The sequence below is a fragment of the Callorhinchus milii genome, unplaced genomic scaffold, assembly GCF_018977255.1.
Source record: "Callorhinchus milii isolate IMCB2004 unplaced genomic scaffold, IMCB_Cmil_1.0 Scaffold3, whole genome shotgun sequence".
In the NCBI taxonomy this organism is placed as follows: Eukaryota; Metazoa; Chordata; class Chondrichthyes; order Chimaeriformes; family Callorhinchidae; genus Callorhinchus; species Callorhinchus milii.
The window spans coordinates 22,959,689-22,974,650 of NW_024704744.1; the positions used below are offsets into that span (position 1 = coordinate 22,959,689).

General features: G+C 39.2%; 1 protein-coding gene across 4 annotated transcripts in view; it reads right to left on the reverse strand.

The window, feature by feature from the left end:
* The window catches only part of dnmt3ab (DNA (cytosine-5-)-methyltransferase 3 alpha b), a 288,040-nt gene that overhangs the window by 29,116 nt on the left and 243,962 nt on the right, over positions 1-14,962 (reverse strand). For all 4 annotated transcript variants that reach the window (XM_042333222.1, XM_042333221.1, XM_042333220.1 and 1 more), the window contains 4 exons: positions 13,618-13,702; positions 6,948-7,093; positions 2,341-2,431; positions 1,633-1,781 (listed from right to left, as the gene is read on the reverse strand). In XM_042333222.1, coding sequence (XP_042189156.1) covers positions 1,633-1,781; positions 2,341-2,431; positions 6,948-7,093; positions 13,618-13,702 — 471 coding nt within the window. The remainder of the gene's footprint in view (positions 1-1,632; positions 1,782-2,340; positions 2,432-6,947; positions 7,094-13,617; positions 13,703-14,962) is intronic.

The window sequence follows — 14,962 nt, forward strand, 5'->3', positions numbered from 1 at the left end:
TCTATTTGGGACCATCGAAGTTGTAGCTTGTGAACCATATGATGAACCATCGAACCGTTCAAATTAACATTACTGTTTCTATGACTTGGACCAAAATGAAAGTGTAAGGCTAGGCGAGCTGGGGGGGGGGGGGGGGGGGGAGTTGTCTGACATTGTAAACCACCTGCCACCAATGATGATCCCCCAAGTAGTTGACTGAATGATTGATGGCCTGGTTTTGTTGTTGCATGCGGATGTGATGTTTCTGAGAGGTTAGATCACGTTGCAAGACTTAGGATCAGAGGTGTGATTGGGTGTCCGAATCGGGCAATCGCCTCCAGGGCCTCTCGATGGAGATCGGAATGTAATTGGACTTGGGTCATATCATGAACAACTTTATGATCTATGTGATATGCTGCTATTCTTACCAGGAAGGTAGGAAAGAAACAGGCTGAAGTATATGCTAGGGGGCATTCTTGTGTCCCCATCTGAAAGGTGGCCTCTGATGGTGTATAACAGTATTTTCCCAGACCCTTGTATGATACCGCCATCCCTGACCAATGTGACACAATGGACATCTCGCACTCCGTGGAGAGCAATGGCAGCATAAACCCACATAACATGGCAGCATCCTCTGGTGGGCAAGCCCTGGTGTCACACCATTGGCCGCAGTTGGTTAATCTTACCCCTTTCCAGTGGGGTGCATTTAAATGCGTTATGTACGGGGGATATCAGGTGTACTGGACCCAGTGTGCTCCTCGAACTACCCCTACCAACATGACTTTGAACAATGGAGAAGGGACTAATGATCGGAACCGGGGAACCTGTAGCAATAGTCCAATATTCCTCAATGATGGAGAGCGAAGACACTCGTGAGGTAACCGGATTCACTTGGGTAAATTGACGTATCAGACAAAGGTTAGTTTCTCTGGGTACCAGTTCTTCCAATTGTGTTGGAGAACTAAGAGGGGAGTCAACCTTGTATTGAGTGAAATGAGGAGTGAACCATCTGCTGAAGATAAGATACATATAAGGCGTACGTAACTGCTTGCGAGGCAGTAACCGGCCAGTTATCTTAATGACTTGCATTTATATAATGCCCTTCATGGGAGGTAGTATCTTGCAACGCTTAAAGGTAAGGGAACTGTGATCCCTTTGGTGTGCGTGTTCTCTACATTTGGTTTTCCTGAACTGTTGGTGTTGGACCAAGTAAAGTCATGTTTGTTCACCAACTGTGGTTGACTTTGACCTCTTCTTCTGCGATACCCACCATGCCCTCTACAATAAGGCTGACTCCAGTGCTGGTCATCATGCACAATATTCCACACAAGGATAGTCTTGCAACCTACTTCCAGGCTTCTGCCATGCTGCTGTGTAACTGGCAGTTGGAAGGTATGGGACTGTGGGTTGGGATGAGTTGCTCTTTGATTTCAGTCATTTGCACATTATATTTGTTGTTTAATAGTAAACTGATTCATATTTTTCAAATAAAAAACTCTTACACAGCTGCAGTGAAAATGTTAGAATCGAGTTTTTTGGGGCCTGCCGACTATAGAAATTCTGATGTCATGACTTTTAATTTTCCAAGATTTAAGATGTTTGAGGAAACAGCATTTACATTCAACTTTGTTTTCTGATTTTTAGGAAACTCACCTCTAGAAAACGTGAGATGTCCCTCTTGTCACTGACACCCATTGCCACCACATTTTCAAACAGCCAGAAGAATGGCCTGTTGTCTCCTTCTTTTGGTCTTGTTTCATGGAGAAGACGGTAGAACTCAAAAAACAGACGTCCTGTGCCCTCTGTAAAGTGAATGTACCAGTAACAGTGAAAGCTGCCCTTTTGGGCAAACCTAAACCAATAATCACTTAGACAAGTAACATTCCATGACTGACTAGATTGGCCACAATCTATTCCTGTACGTGCCCATGTTCCTGTAATCAAACACGTTTCTTATAAAACCATTTACTATTGACAGCGTGACTCCAGATAAGAACATTTTTATATAATGTGAATGAACATTTCATTTTCAAAAGTGAACATTTTCTATGATTAATATGAAATTCCCATACCTCAAGACTCTTAAAAGCCAGAAGTCTCATGACAGCCTGTACTTTAACTTCTATTTATTATGGTTTAGATTATTGATATGTCACTCCTGGGCCCTGAATAAAGACTGAATTAGACTGGTGGGAGAAAGACTCCACCAGAGTCTAAAGTAAATAAAAACAAAAAAACCCACCAGGATCAGGACTGCCCTGGGGCAACCCTCTTTCCATTGTTACAAAAGTCAGTGTCCCAGTGATCAGATCATCCCACTCATTGAGCAAGAGTGTGTGGTGACTCTATCAATTCACTTACCAAACAGCCCCTTCCTGGCAGGATTCACTATCGAAAGGTCATTGCATGGACTTCCTCCAATCACTAGATCAAATGGGCCCCAGTCCTTTATCTGATGGAATAAATGATTTTTAGATAATTTCAAACCATGATTATCTAGTTTTAACATTAGACTACTAAACGTAACTACGCAAATGATTTCCTGAGTCTGTTTTATTTTAAGATCCAAGAATCTCTGGAACCTAAATACAGTATAGTTAACAATTTTTGTTTTCTTTTGGAATTTTAAAAATAAAGTGCTCATCATGTGGACTACGTGCTGGAACTCAAATATCTTGTACCTTGGAGTACAGTAGTGTGATATGTGTTCATGCTATTCCGCAAATCCCTACATTCTAGCCATAGCTCACGACAAGTAGACATCAAAAAAAGAGAGGAAAAACTGAGGCTATTTCAAAAGTAGATGCTCTTGTAAATCCTTCTGTACGATTTTGAGTGAAGAAAGGGCAAGGCTTGGTTGTGATGGCTAGCCACCTTGAGTCAAATAGCCATCACCAAATTCTAACAATGCAGTGAACCTGATCTTTAGATTATAAATAATATGTGATTGAGTGAGGGGAGTGGGGCAATAATGTTTATCTGGCATTACCTGCTGATACTCCAGTGTTCTCCCAAGCAATGGTCAAACAAGATGTCAGGTAAAAGGCGCAATTTTGCTTAATATCTGCATATTTCTCTGCCCACAAAACAAAATACTGTTCTTAGGTGGCAAGTAATTTGTTGATAATGTATCAATAAGTCCATTGTAACTCCTCCTGCAGAAATCATATTTATGTTATATTTGCTAATGTTTAAAGATACAATGGTAATCTTCTTGGACTGAAGGTTGCTTGTTTTTTTGGCTACATTAAAGGGCAGTCTCACAGTGGTGTGTGGAACTTAAAAGAAAAAAAGCCAAGTTTGTTTCTCCCATTGGAAGGGGCATGAGATATTAATGTGTATTATTAATGTGTGGAGTCCTGTAGCTCAGTGGTTAGAGCACTCGCTTTGCAAGTGAGAGACCTGAGTTCAATTCCAGGCAGAGGGCGAAACCTTGGGCAAGTTTCCTTACTCCACACGCCTAATAATAATCCCTCCAAAACAAAAACAATAATAAATTGGTCATTTTCAATCTACGACTGTTTGTGGGACATTGCTGTGCGCAATTGGCTGCCGCGTTCGCCCACAAATATACAGTCAATTCACTTTACAGTCTATTCTGTGAAGCGCTTTGGGACGTCCTCCCGACGTGAAAAGCGCTATATCAAATGCAAGGATTATTATTATATTATTATTATTATTATTATAACCTCCATGGAGGGGTGGGAATAACAATATTCCAGTAACAACATCTCCCTAGAGTTGCCAACATCACTTTACAATTTTGCTGTTACTAGGACTCATGGCTAACCACAGATTCTTCAACATCTGAAGGTTGCCTGTGGCATGTACTCCCCCACCCCCAGGTAAATCTATCCAGCAGTGAATGATGAAGGATCACGCATCAAAAGAATGTTGGTTTTGACAAACAAGGAATCAGTTTTCACTAGGGATGCCACTTACATTGATCTTAAGAGCAATAATACAATTTTGGCACATGTCTGACCTTTAAAATGTCAAGAAACCGCTTTGGTACATGACAGAGAGGGAATTGCATTGAGCATACCTCCAGATAATGACTACATTTATGTCAAATTCAACTGGCTACATTTGGCATTGATCTATGGTCCAAGTGTTAGAAGATATCTATTTGCAATAAGACAATTATAAATTATGACATGTTAAACAGCAAAATGGGGAAGTTCAATTATTTGCCTATTACTTATGCCCATTACTTTTTCAATGCACAAAAGGAATGTGCCAACAAAGCCAGAGGTATGTAATGACTAAAGGAATAGCTTCCCATTGGCCATTTATCTTGCATCTCTGTAGAAATAGGGTCGAGTTCTTGGATCCTTTATCATGTCAATAAAGCCACAGGGCATATCCTGATAACCAAATTTGAACCATATGAACCAAATTCGAAAGCCAAATAAACGTTATGCTTGTTTTACACTGTTTTTGATATCTCTTCCATTAGTAGAATGGTTTGGAGTGTAAAAACAGCTTCATAGAACCGGATTCAAATCACTATCACTGAGGGCTAAGGAGAGTTTTCCGAATAAGCGTATAAGCAGAGCACCGCTAACTAGTGGACCACCAAGTAGTGGGAAGGAGATAGATAAGCAAACCTACAAGCAGATTTCAGAAAGATGCAAAACCAATAGATGAGTGATAATGGGGGACTTCAATTATCCTAACTTAGACTGGCAAAATAACAGTGTAAAGGGCAAGGAGGGGACAGGATTCCTGAAATGTATGCAGGATAACTTTCTGGATCAGTATGTTTCCAGTTCAATGAGAAAACCCGGGAACTACAGGCCAGTCAGCCTAACGTCAGCAGTGGGGAAATTTCTAAAGACTATAATCCGGGACAAAATAAATTTTTACTTAGAAAAATATGGGTTAATAAAGGACATCCAACATGGATTTGTTAAACACAAATCATGTCTAACAAACTCGATAAGAGTTTTTTGATGAAATAACGGAGAGGGTGGGTGATGGTAGTGCATATAAATGTCGTTTAAATGGATTTTCAAAAGGTGTTTGATAAAGTGCCACATAAGAGCCTTGTAAGCAAAACAGAAGGCCACGGTATTAAAGGGACAGTGGAAGCATGGAGACAGAACTGGATGGGAAACAGAACTGGATGGGAGACAAAACTGGATAGGAGACAGACAGCAGAGAGTGGTGATGAACAGTTGTTTTTCTGACTGGAGGGAAGTGTGCAGTGGTGTCCCCCAGGGGTCAGTATTGGGACCACTGCTGTTTTTGATCTACATAAACGACCTGGATTTGGGTATCAGGAATACAATTTCCAAGTTTGCAGATGATACTAAGCTAGGAAACGTAGTAAACAGTGAGGAGGATGGTAGAAGACTGCAAATGGACATAGACAGACTGGTAAAATGGGCAGATACGTGGCAGATGAAGTTTAATGTGGAGAAATGCGAAGTCATGCATTTTGGGAGGAAGAATGAGGAGAGGCAATATAAGCTGATGGTACAATCTTAAAGAGGGTGAAGGACAGAGAGACCTGGGGTTCATATAAGTGAATCTTTAAAGGTGGAAGGACAGGTAGATAAAGCTGTTAAAAAAGCATACAGGATACTAGACTTGATAAATAATGGCATAGAAAACACAAGTCAGGAAGTTATGATAAACCAATATAAAACCTTGGTTAAGCCTCAGCTAGAGTACTGTGTTCAGTTTAGGCACCACACTTTAGGAAGGATGTCAAGGCATTGGAGAAGGTGCAAAGGAGATTTACCAGGATGGTACCAGGAATGAGGGACTTCAGCTATCAGGAGAGGCTAGAGAAGCTCGGATTATTGTCCTGGAGCAGAGAAGGTTAAGTGGAGACTTAATAGTAGTTTTCAAAATTATGAGGGGATTCGATAGGATGAACGAAGAGAAACTATTTCCACTGGTGGGTGGGTTGGTAACCCGAGGACACAGATTTAAAGTAGTTGTTAAAAGAAACAGAGAGGAGGTGAGGAGAAATGTTTTCACACACCGAGTTATTCGGATCTAGAATACATTGCCTGAAAGGTTGATGGAAGCTGATTCGATAACAACTTTTAAGAGAAGTAGATAATTATTTGGGGAGGACAAGTTTGAAGTGCTATCAGGAGAGAGCGGGGGAGTGAGATTGAATTGGATAGCTCTTTTCAAAGAACTGGCACAGACACGATGGGCTGAATGGCCTCCTTCTGTGCTGTATGATTCTATGAACTATCTCTGAATGCCGATTCAATTTTTAATGTTATTAAAAAGTTTGGAATGCAAATGGTTTCTTTATAACATTACAGGGTTACTGGTGTTCCAAATCATTCCCATTTGTTGAAATTAGTTACTGCACTTAAACTGCGGTCAATGGTATTAATTCCACTCTGAAGCTATCTCCTGGAGAAATAGACTAATTTATCCTGTTGTTTAGATTTATACTGTTCTTTAGCATTTGAATTAGTCCTAATGTACGATAAGGCTTAAGGTTACATTGATTCATGGCTGAATGACGGGGTGGGGGAGAATTTGGATCTAAAATCTGGCTTCATTTGACTTCTTATTCCTTACTGCAAATAAAATGTTCCAGTTGTTCCTTGCTAAGCCAATATATAGAGCTGCCTGGGATAGGCAAGGGAATAAAATGTCGCTCCTGCATCATCTTGGAGCCAAGGCCTGTTGACTAAGTCCAGAGCAGAATCAGGAGCTAAATCTCGAGATGGCTTTGTCAACCTCAAAAACACAGAAGAGGCTTTGGGAAGACAATGTGGAAGTAACAAAAGGAAGGGGGTGTCCAAATAAAATTTAAAAAAAGTTTGGAACTAAGCTCAGATGACAAAATTGGAATATATGTCAAAACCAATTCTATTTAATCAACGAAGACCTTCAGTAGCCACCATTCATTTACCGAGTATTTATCAACATCAAATTTACTTCTTCCAGATTCTGACAGGTGGAATCAATATTCGAAAGTTCTCACGTACATGTTTGCGAGTAACATTTCGAACATCTCCCACATACATGATCTTCCCCTGGTGTCGGACCATACCCACTGTGATGGAATCCTCACAGACCTCGGAGGCAATGTAGCGTTCAACATGGATCCCAAGATCCTTTAGAACTAGCAGCCCTGCAAATAGACAAATGCTGTTTAACCTGTAAAGAACAATAAGGTGCAGCCTACCATTTAACTCATCCTTAGATTCACAGTAATATAATGACACTCGCTCAAAACTCCTGATAAACTCGTAAAGATTTTGCCAAGAATGTTTAAGGTTGAATCAACCTTTTCAAAGACCACAGGCATACAATTGATGCCTCGGAACTCTTACTCTTCTTTCAACAACTGCAATATTATATTTCAAAACATTTGACCATTATGTTAAACATATAATATAGCAAAAGGATCTTTCATAAGGACATTTGTAATGTGAAAAAAACCTTCTGTTTTGAGGTTAAAAGTAATGGATAGACACGATTCAGGAAGTTGCACATTGAAATCGCATCATTGGGTAATCTCTGGTTCAGGATTTATTTATTGCATGTATACCATAATTCCTGGAATACAAATTGGATATAGTTGTGAATAGATTAAGATTTTATGATCAGATCAGACTTTAGATTTGTATAATTGAGCTGCTTTCTTTTTAACATGGCTCTGCTTTTTGAGTAGCAACATAACAATTGAATTAGGATCACTTCATTTCGGTACTGCTTACATCAGAATAAAACAACTTCCTAAATTGCTGTCCTATCCATAACATTAACTTTAAAAACGGGCAAACCTATTAACTTCAGGGGAAAAGGAAATAACAAACACAAAAACTATTAAATGAAACCAATTATTGCATGAGCTGTGAACCACAGTGTAACATGGCCTTAACATCATCCATCACCCAAACACATGAGAACTACTAGTTTAGTCCATAATGACTATACGTAGAAGATTTACATGTGATGATGAAATTTCTTATATAAATTCGAAAGCTTGAAGGGAATCAAATCTGACCTTGAATACAGTGTCACATTCACTCCAAATGTAAGGCATGTGATTTAGTTTTTTACATCAATTTAACTACATTCTTTCTGGGGACCAGGCTTAAATTAGCCTTGGAAAAAGAAACAAAACAGATTTTCTCAGCATAGTTTGGTAAGAATCAGCAAAATAACTTCATACTGTCATTTCCAGCTTTGTTTAATTTTCTGTACAGCACAAAACCACTGCAAAATTAGTCCAGGTTAGCATCCACACAAAAATAGATTATTAATGAAAGCAATCTGGAACTTGGAAAGCACTGCCATACAAGAAACAATCTAATATTCACCCAGGGAACACATGTGGAAACATTCTGAATTGCAACAATTTACTGTTGAGGCCGAAGACATTGTGAGAGCACTGATAAAGAGCTAAACCCCAAATTACCTCGCATAATCTGGTCTTGTCATCAACTACAACAAGGAAAAACTGGGTGGAAATAAAGAACACTGGCTTGTCCAGGTAACTAAACACACAGACAACTTAAACTATTATCACAAGTGCTCTGGGATGCTACTTTGCGTGAGGGCGCTATATAAATGCAAGTTGTTGTTGTCAGGACAGTGACTTTGGAAATGGACCTGTTACAGTTGAGCTGTGCCTTACATGGAGCTCCCTGAAGGAGATGCACTTTAAATCCTGAAGCGTTTTATTCGCTGTCATTTTCTAGACAAACACTTTTTCAATGCCACTGCCTTCAATCCACTTTTAGCCTCAAAGAATGACAAGTTAGAATACCCTTTCTTAAAAAAACTTCTTCTTTCTCTTTCAGACCTTCTGTAGTCTATTTCTCAACTGAGAGCCAGTCAGTTGGCCTACCCCCATAGCTTTCCCTATATATCTCCCCTTTTTTTTGAGAGTTCAGAGCTACTAACACCAGATTTTTCTTTCTTAACCCCTTCCCTCCTCCACCACTGCCTTAGGTAGCTCAACGCCACTTGATAACTCCCAGCTCTTTATTTCAAGTCATGTCCTATGACTGTAACAGACAGTTTTGGTACATCAATGTGTCCCACTAGGCCATGTTTCAATTGAATGCAGTATCTAGTTAGAAAAATATACTCTAAATTATTTATACCTCTGGACAAACTGATGCATCACTTACCATTTTTTGTTTGTTGGGTCCAAAGCTGCTGATGTCAGAAATGACATACATGCATGTCACCTGTCATTTTTAAGACTAGATATTTTGCCATTCTTCCTGATAATTCAATAAACAGCTAGAGAACGTTTCACTTTTGTTCTTGTGTAAGTGGCATATTCTTTTATTTATATTATGAAAGAGAAATTCTGGATGTACATTTGTGTAACAAATTTCTGCGCATCACAGAAAATACTACAAAATAACTTCCAGGTACAAAACTGAAGACCTCAAAATTATTCCAACACAGAGACTTACACCCTTCCCATACAACAGCTGAGTGTATCATCAATTACACAAAATAAACCTAACCATAATGGAAATGGTAATTTTAACCTCCCAACTGTCTGTGTGGGGTACAGTTGTCCTTTAAACAATTTTGATAGAGCACCCCACTGGGTCACCACCTCCTATACCCTTGGGATAATAATGAAAATGTTAGTAGAGACACATTGTATATACTATTGTGTAAAATAAGGAGAAACATGAGCTGACAGCTTAATTTACAACACCTTTGAACACACCGTATCTACTATGGTATTTCATTTCAAAATGCCAATCTAGATGTTGAACACACAACTCTTTGGATTCTTTAAATTGAAATCCATTCCTATGTGCCTACAGCTGAAAAAAAGGATTCAAATTTGTTGGAATCATGTTTGGTTTAGAATAATGAATACTCTGTTGTAAGTGTGTCTTTTATACAGTGAATGAGGAATGTAAAACAATCAGAGTATATGTGGAGCAATATACATTTCTGAGGACACAGGACTTGTCCAAACATTGTGCAGGAGGAAAAAGGTTTCACTGAGATAAAAATTGCTCGCAATGACACCCACTTATTAAATTTGATTACAGCTCTACGCAATTTTTAACTATTAACACACGTCAGGGAGGGTGACTTCAAAACAGAGTCCTAAATGGAGTGGCCTGGATCCCTTTCATATCTGGAAGAATAATATATCAGGCTCCACAAGGATCAAATCCAATGACATGTTACCTTAATGGTAATCAATTACTGGACTGACTGATCAGGAGGATCTGTGTCAGGTAGTGATATGTTAAATATTTAGAAACATGGCCAGGGTTACAGAATGACAAATTCCATTTTGTTTCTGACCAAAGATCATGGTCTGTCTCACTAAGTAGGTGCTGAAGATTTCCATCCAATGCATGATAGGCTTAAATGTGCTAATACAAGGTCCAATACATAACAAGAAAAGAATTAAAACCATTTCTGATATTATTGAATTAGCAGGAGACATTTCTAAAATTCAGTCCACCATAAACAGTGCTCCAACAGAACAGCTACATAAAGACAAGCAGTGTGGAACGACAAACGTCAACAGTTTTTGAATGAGTTAAGCAATAATTAATTAGGATATCAGCATTCATCTATCAATTACTTTGATGTAAGATGTCCCGCCTTATAGGGTGGCTGAGCTTATCATAAGAAATGGTACTGAAAAGCAAATGCTTTTACATTATGAACTATCATTACAGAAGGGAAAAACTATAATCGAATTGGAAAATAGCATTAGTCATTATATTTGGTGAACATCACCAATACCCACATGATAGGAATCATATATTTCTCACAGATCATAAATCTTTGATTGATATCCGGATTGAAATTAAAAGCTGGTATCCTTTCCTCTGGTGGCATAAGAGACAAATTATAGCCTGCATTGTCTGTTTCCCAGGACAAGGCACATGTGAACTGCACAGACACTGATACATTTATTTTCTTGCTTGTCAATCAATACCTTTAGAGCCTCAAGGCAAAACCAATTTGCCACATCAGATTGTTCTATAGGAAATCTGCCAGTGACTGCAGATGTTTCTGCAATCCAACTAAAACATGTGCTACAATTTACAGCATTATGTTTGAATTGTCAGAACTGTCTGCTGAAATAGATTGTGTGCTAGAGAGATCACAAGTGATAATTCTTATTCATGTCTAAACTGTGACAGTGAGTTATTTAACTGCAAGGTCAGACCAAGTCTAATCCTGTTCTCACCCGAAAGCTACATAGGCACAACATTTAAGGAATATTCCTTTTTGTTTCTGACCAAAGATACATACATGTCTGTCTCACTAAGTAGGTGATGAAGATTTCCATCCTACACCTGACAGGCTAATTGTGTAAATACAAGCTCCATTACATAACAAAATTCTAGTCCGGGTAAACAAACAACATCCTGACATGATTAAAACTAGAACTTTAGCTAGAAGATACCATTAGGGTACTGAGGCTTGTATAATTAGCTGCCAAAATGTGCCATTGAAATATAACCTTTGCATTCCTCTTTCAAGTTTAAAAATGACATACTTACTGAAAGAATCAGGCTCTATTGACAGTGATGTATATTCTAGATGTCCAGTATTAAGTAAATAGCAAAAATATTTACATTTGGTATAGCCCCTTTCGGGATGAGGGGTGGCGGGGGGGGGGGGGGGGGGAGTTATAAAAGAAAGGCAAGGTTAGTAGAAAAGTCTTAAGCTTCGATCAAATTGTATTTTTTGGCAATTATCCTGAGGTACATTTCATGTACTCTGGCAATGTGTGTGATTAATGAAATCTCACATTATATTTCCCATGATGGAGGTGATTAAATTTATGAGGGGGATGGGTGGTGGGGGATCAATAAAGTGAAGTTAAATAACTATTTTCATTTCATAGAATCATACAGCAGAGAATGAGGCCATTCGACCCATCGTGTCTGTGCCGGTTCTTTGAAAAGAGCTATCCAAATCAACCCACTCTCCGCTCTCTCCCCATAGCCCTGCAAACTAGTCCTCCCCAAATAACTACCTACTTTTCTCTTAAAAGTTATCGAATTAGCTACCACCACTTTTTCAGGCAATGGATTCCAGATCCGAACAACTCGCTGTGTGAAAAGATTTTTCCTCACTTCCCTTCTGTTTCTTTTAACAACTATTTTAAATCGGTGACCTCAGGTTACCAACCCACCCGCCAGTGGAAATAGTTTCTCCTTGTTCACCCTATCGAATCCCCTCATATGTTTGAAAACTTCTATTAAGTCTCATCTTAACTTTCTCTGCTCCAAGGAGAATAATCCTAGCTTCTCTAGCTTCTTCTGATAACTGAAATCCCTCATTCCTGGTACCATCCTGGTAAATCTTCTTTGTACCCTCTCCAATGCCTTGACATACTTCCTAAAGTGTGGTGCCCTGAACTCAACACAGTTCAGTTGTGATGAGTCCATAACAAGGGGGCATTGAGAGTCTTCTTAAGGGCTCAATAGGCTAAAGAAACATAAGAGAGCCATTACTAGACCTAAATGAGTTTAGGAGAAAATTCTTTATGCAGAGATTGGCGAGAATGTGGAGCTCTACTGTCAGAAGCTGTGGTTGAAGCAAAAAACTTCCATGCATTTAAATGGAAAGTTAATTCATACAAGAGAGAGAACGGATTAAAGAGTTATGGGGGAGACTAGGGATGAGGGATTAGGATGGGTGAAGCGTCATGGGAACATAAAGGACTATGTGGGCTAAATGGCATGTTATAGTACTGTAGATGTAATTCTATGAATATCAAAGTAATACAAAATTCACTATCAAGTGGAGCACCCCCAACCATTTATTTTAGTTTTATGGGCCTAAAATTACAGTAAGGAAGTACTGCTTACATTTGATTAGCTTTATTAAGTAGAGTATAAGTGGTTTTTTTCAGTATCACAATGCCTGCAACATTGCAAAACTGACTGTCCTAGGAAAACTGACGTTTTTGTTGACCTGTTGGCAGTCCAAGGGTTAAATAAGAGAAGACTTTTAAAAATTAATAACTGTAGTGCTTTGAGACTTTCTCCTGGTGTGAAAGGCACCATATAAATGCAATTTGTTGATGTTGCTGTTATTCAGAAGTCACACTGCAACATTTTTGTATTCTTTCAGAAGATACCCTTCCATTGACTTTCCTACAATAAAAGCTGGAAGTCCTGGTTTCAAATGGAGATCAAACACAGTAACGCATTTCAAACAACGGTATTTACAACGCAAGTGAATTGATGCAACATCACAATTTCAAAATGCCTGGCACATTCAGGGGACTTCCGATGATAGATACAAGTGCTTCTCACTCCCCAGCCTGAATCATCAACAAAATAAGACTAATGTAAGTTACATTTCACCCATAACCAAGGAGAACAATGCAGAGAATCAACGAGATAATGTCAGTGAAGAGATGGAGAGAATGTGGAATCTACCAGCTCAAACCTGGAATTTGAGAGAAAAATGGTTACACCCCTGACTCCAATCTTAAAATCTTGTGGATTCTTTTCTGTAGAAATTCAAAACCCTGGAATGGAGATAAATTTAGGAATGCTCATTTCCCAAATCTTCTACAGAATTGGAAAGTATAAGGTTAGCATTCAGTGCAAAGGTAAAAATAAAGAATGAGTGGTGTTATTAATGGAAAATATGTTATTTGGTAGCACACTCTAATTGTTTTACCTGTGGCAATGCCATCAAAAAGTGACAGTACTTTAATGGGTTTTCTCTTCTCAGCAGCAATGGGTTGATAAACCTTTGGTGGATCCTGAAAATGCAACCAACAATGACAATATGAATTATTATGAATTTCTACTTACTATTTATGCCTGAACTGACCTTGCATTATAATAATAGTACCGATCAGCCATAATCTAATTAAATGGTGGAACAGGCTCGAAATGCTGAATGGCCTTCTCCTGTTCCTATGTCCCTATAATAATCTTGGAATTATATATACTGTAGTGCCTTTCATGTCAAGAGGATGTGATTGTTAATTACATAATTAATATTTTACCATATAGTATTTAGAAAAAAAATTACCGAATAAATATTTTTCTCTATTGAGAGCATTAAAGAACCTTGACCTATTTTACACTGGAAACAAGGGAAAATGGATTGTCTTTAGCAACTCATTACCCAGGATTTCCCTCCCTCTCCCCCCCCCCCCCCAGTATTTCCTGCCTCTCCTCCACTGAGGAACTGACTCTCACAGAGGTGCTTATTCACATGATGCACTCCAGGATGCTACACCATGTAAAGTGCGCTATATAAATGCAAGTTGTTGTTGTTGTACCCTCGGATACCTTGCCCAAGGAACCATTCTTCATATGGAAACTCAAGACAGTGAGTGGTAGTGCTCTACAGGATACCTACACCAACTTGCATCTATACAGTGCCCTTCACATAGAGATACATCCCTGCAAGTTCTACTTAAGCTGTACAGTGCTGCGTTCAAGCTGCACCCAGATTACTGTGTATAACTTTGGTCACTGCAATATTAAGAGGCTTCCCAACCCATAGCGTCCAAGGGACTGGAACAAATCTGTACATGAATGAGCTATGAGGATCAACTAGATAAGCCAGATCTTTCAGCCTGGAAAATAAATGTCTCAGGGATGACCTTAGAGAGTGTACAAGATATTTAATGGGATAACACATGTAAGGTGACAGAACTGATGACAGATCCATTAGATTGACCTCAATAAGCCTGGAGCAAAACTCTAGAGTTACATTATTTGGGCTGTTCATTTTTAGGAAAGAATCACAAATCCCTCCACGGCCTACCCTTATCTCTATCACCTCCTGTGACTTTACTGGCTTGGCTGCTTTCTCCACCCAGTGAACATTGGCCTGCTCTATGTCCCTAACCCAAGCTGCTCCACTATCAGCAGGCGAGCTTTCACCCATTCTGCTCCTGTTGTGGAATTCATCTCGGAGTCCCTCTGACTCAGCCTCTCTGGGCACACATTTAAAATCCATCTTTTCTTTCCATCCCCACGCCCTTCAGCCCCACCCCTGGCTCTGG